The 2,145-nt window shown below is 39.1% G+C and overlaps 1 protein-coding gene across 1 annotated transcript; it reads left to right on the top strand.

Moving 5' to 3' along the window:
* The first annotated feature begins 948 nt into the window (after positions 1–948).
* On the top strand, positions 949–1,941 carry LOC104854639 (olfactory receptor 7G2). Its single transcript, XM_010613244.2, has one exon. It carries the CDS (start codon positions 988–990, stop codon positions 1,939–1,941), a length of 954 nt encoding a protein of 317 aa, XP_010611546.1. The 5' UTR covers positions 949–987.
* The last annotated feature ends 204 nt before the right edge of the window (positions 1,942–2,145 follow it).

Raw genomic sequence — 2,145 nt, 5'->3', positions numbered from 1 at the left:
CCTTGGGGGCTGTCCCTCATCTTTACCTATCTACAGGTCTCTATCTCTAAAGTGGTTAGATGTGTGATATTATTTAAATTTTATCATTCCATCAATGCTTTGTAAGAACATTACTTTTTTGCGCTTACATTTCTCGTGTTTGCTGCCTCATGTAGGTTATTTATTCTAGTTGCTAGACATTATCTCATAGGTACATGAGAAGTTAACATGGAGGAGATTGATTTGCGCATTTTTCTTGCTTCCCTATATATGCAAGATTCTAAGTGTGACTTTGAGTACATCAATCCTTCCCTCTAATGTGCAATTACTTAACTAAGGAGTTTCACAAGGTGTTATATTATTATTTCATCCTTCTCCACTTTTCCCCACTCATCATTTTTCTTTCATTTTCAACCATGCTGAGCAATCTGATCATCATATCCATGAAAGAAACAAATTACAACAGACATATTAAGCATCTCATACTCAATAATAAGTGTCTAAAGCTTTTGGTCTTCTTCTCTTTCTTGTAACATTCTTGCAAAGTTTTGTAATATTTTCCCCATTGCACCTGTAAGAAGCCTGAGGTTGCTTACACATACGCAAACATTTCTATTGTACAGAACAAGCACTAGAGCAATTCTGTCTCAGTTGAAATCTTGATTAAAAATGAGATTGTCCATTAGATTTGCCTTTTTTTATTTGTTTGTTTTTTCCTGCTGAGTCAACGTTTGGAGAATTTTCAAGGGAAAAGTCACGTATGTGTTTTCTACTTGATTCCAACTTGTTGCAATGCAGGAAAGAAGGAGATTTCAGGAAAAAATAATGTGGTTAATAATATAGCATAGGACATTAGGAGACAGAAAGTAAAGAAGATTGAAAGGGAGACGTGAAGAGAAGAGAGGGGAAAGAGTAAATTTTGCTTCATTTAAATACATAGTTGTAAGAATTTTCTAAATAAATCTGATCTCCCATTACCTGTATTTTCTCATTACTCTCCTCACAAATATGGAAGCAAAAAACCAAACAATTACAGCAGAATTCTTACTTCTGGGTCTCTCAGAGGATCAAGAACTGCAGCCCCTTATCTTTGGACTCTTCCTGTCCATGTACCTGGTCACAGTGCTCAGGAACCTGCTCATCATCCTGGCCGTCATCTCTGACTCCCACCTCCACACCCCTATGTACTTCTTCCTCTCCAACCTGTCTTTCTCTGATATCTGCTTCAGCTCCACCACAGTCCCCAATATGCTGGTGAACATCTTGAGACAGAGCAGAGCCGTCAGTTACTCAGGATGCCTCATCCAGCTCTGCTTTGTTCTGGTTTTTGCTGGATTGGAAATCTTTTTGCTTACATTAATGGCCTATGACCGCTTCATAGCCATCTGCCATCCACTTAGGTACACAGTCATCATGAACTTCCGCCTGTGTGTTCTGCTGACTCTATTCTCATTGCTCCTTAGCACTCTAAATGCCCTGCTGCACTGCCTCATGGTACTTCATCTGTCGTTCTGTGCTGACATGGAAATCCCCCACTTCTTCTGTGAACTGGACCAGGTCATCAAGCTTGCCTGTTCTGACACCCTCCTCAACAATATCTTGGTATATGTAGTGAACAGCATATTGGGTGGTATCCCTCTCCTTGGGATTATTTTTTCTTACTTTAAAATTGTCTCTTCTGTTCTGAGAATGCCCTCAACTGAGGGAAAGTACAAAGCATTTTCCACCTGTGGGTCTCATCTTTCTGTTGTTTCCCTGTTCTATGGGACAGTTTTTGGTGTGTACATCAGCTCTGCAGTGACTGACTCATCCAGGAAGACAGCAGTTGCTTCAGTGATGTATACAGTGGTCCCTCCAATGTTGAACCCCTTTATTTATAGTCTGAGGAGTAGAGACATGAAGGAAGCCTTGAAAAAACTTATCAGGACATCTCACTTTTTGAAATTATGTCATCTGCTTTAGACTTAGAATTCTAGAGAGAATCAAAGAAGAGGGACAGGTAGTGAGTCAAAGTGGTAGACCCTTCTATGACTATGTGCTTAGGAGAAAAGTGTTTTGTCTTACATTAGATTAGAAAATTGACCTTGGTGTTCTATATCATAGAGATTCACAAAAATTTTTTATATTTCTAAGCTTGATTTCCTGGTCAGTTTACATGGAAGTAGA

The sequence above is a fragment of the Fukomys damarensis genome, unplaced genomic scaffold (genome assembly GCF_012274545.1).
Source record: "Fukomys damarensis isolate Sample0158 unplaced genomic scaffold, DMR_v1.0_HiC HiC_scaffold_30, whole genome shotgun sequence".
In the NCBI taxonomy this organism is placed as follows: Eukaryota; Metazoa; Chordata; class Mammalia; order Rodentia; family Bathyergidae; genus Fukomys; species Fukomys damarensis.
Note: the sequence above shows the minus strand (reverse complement) of the source record. Positions and strands in the feature narration are given on the sequence as shown.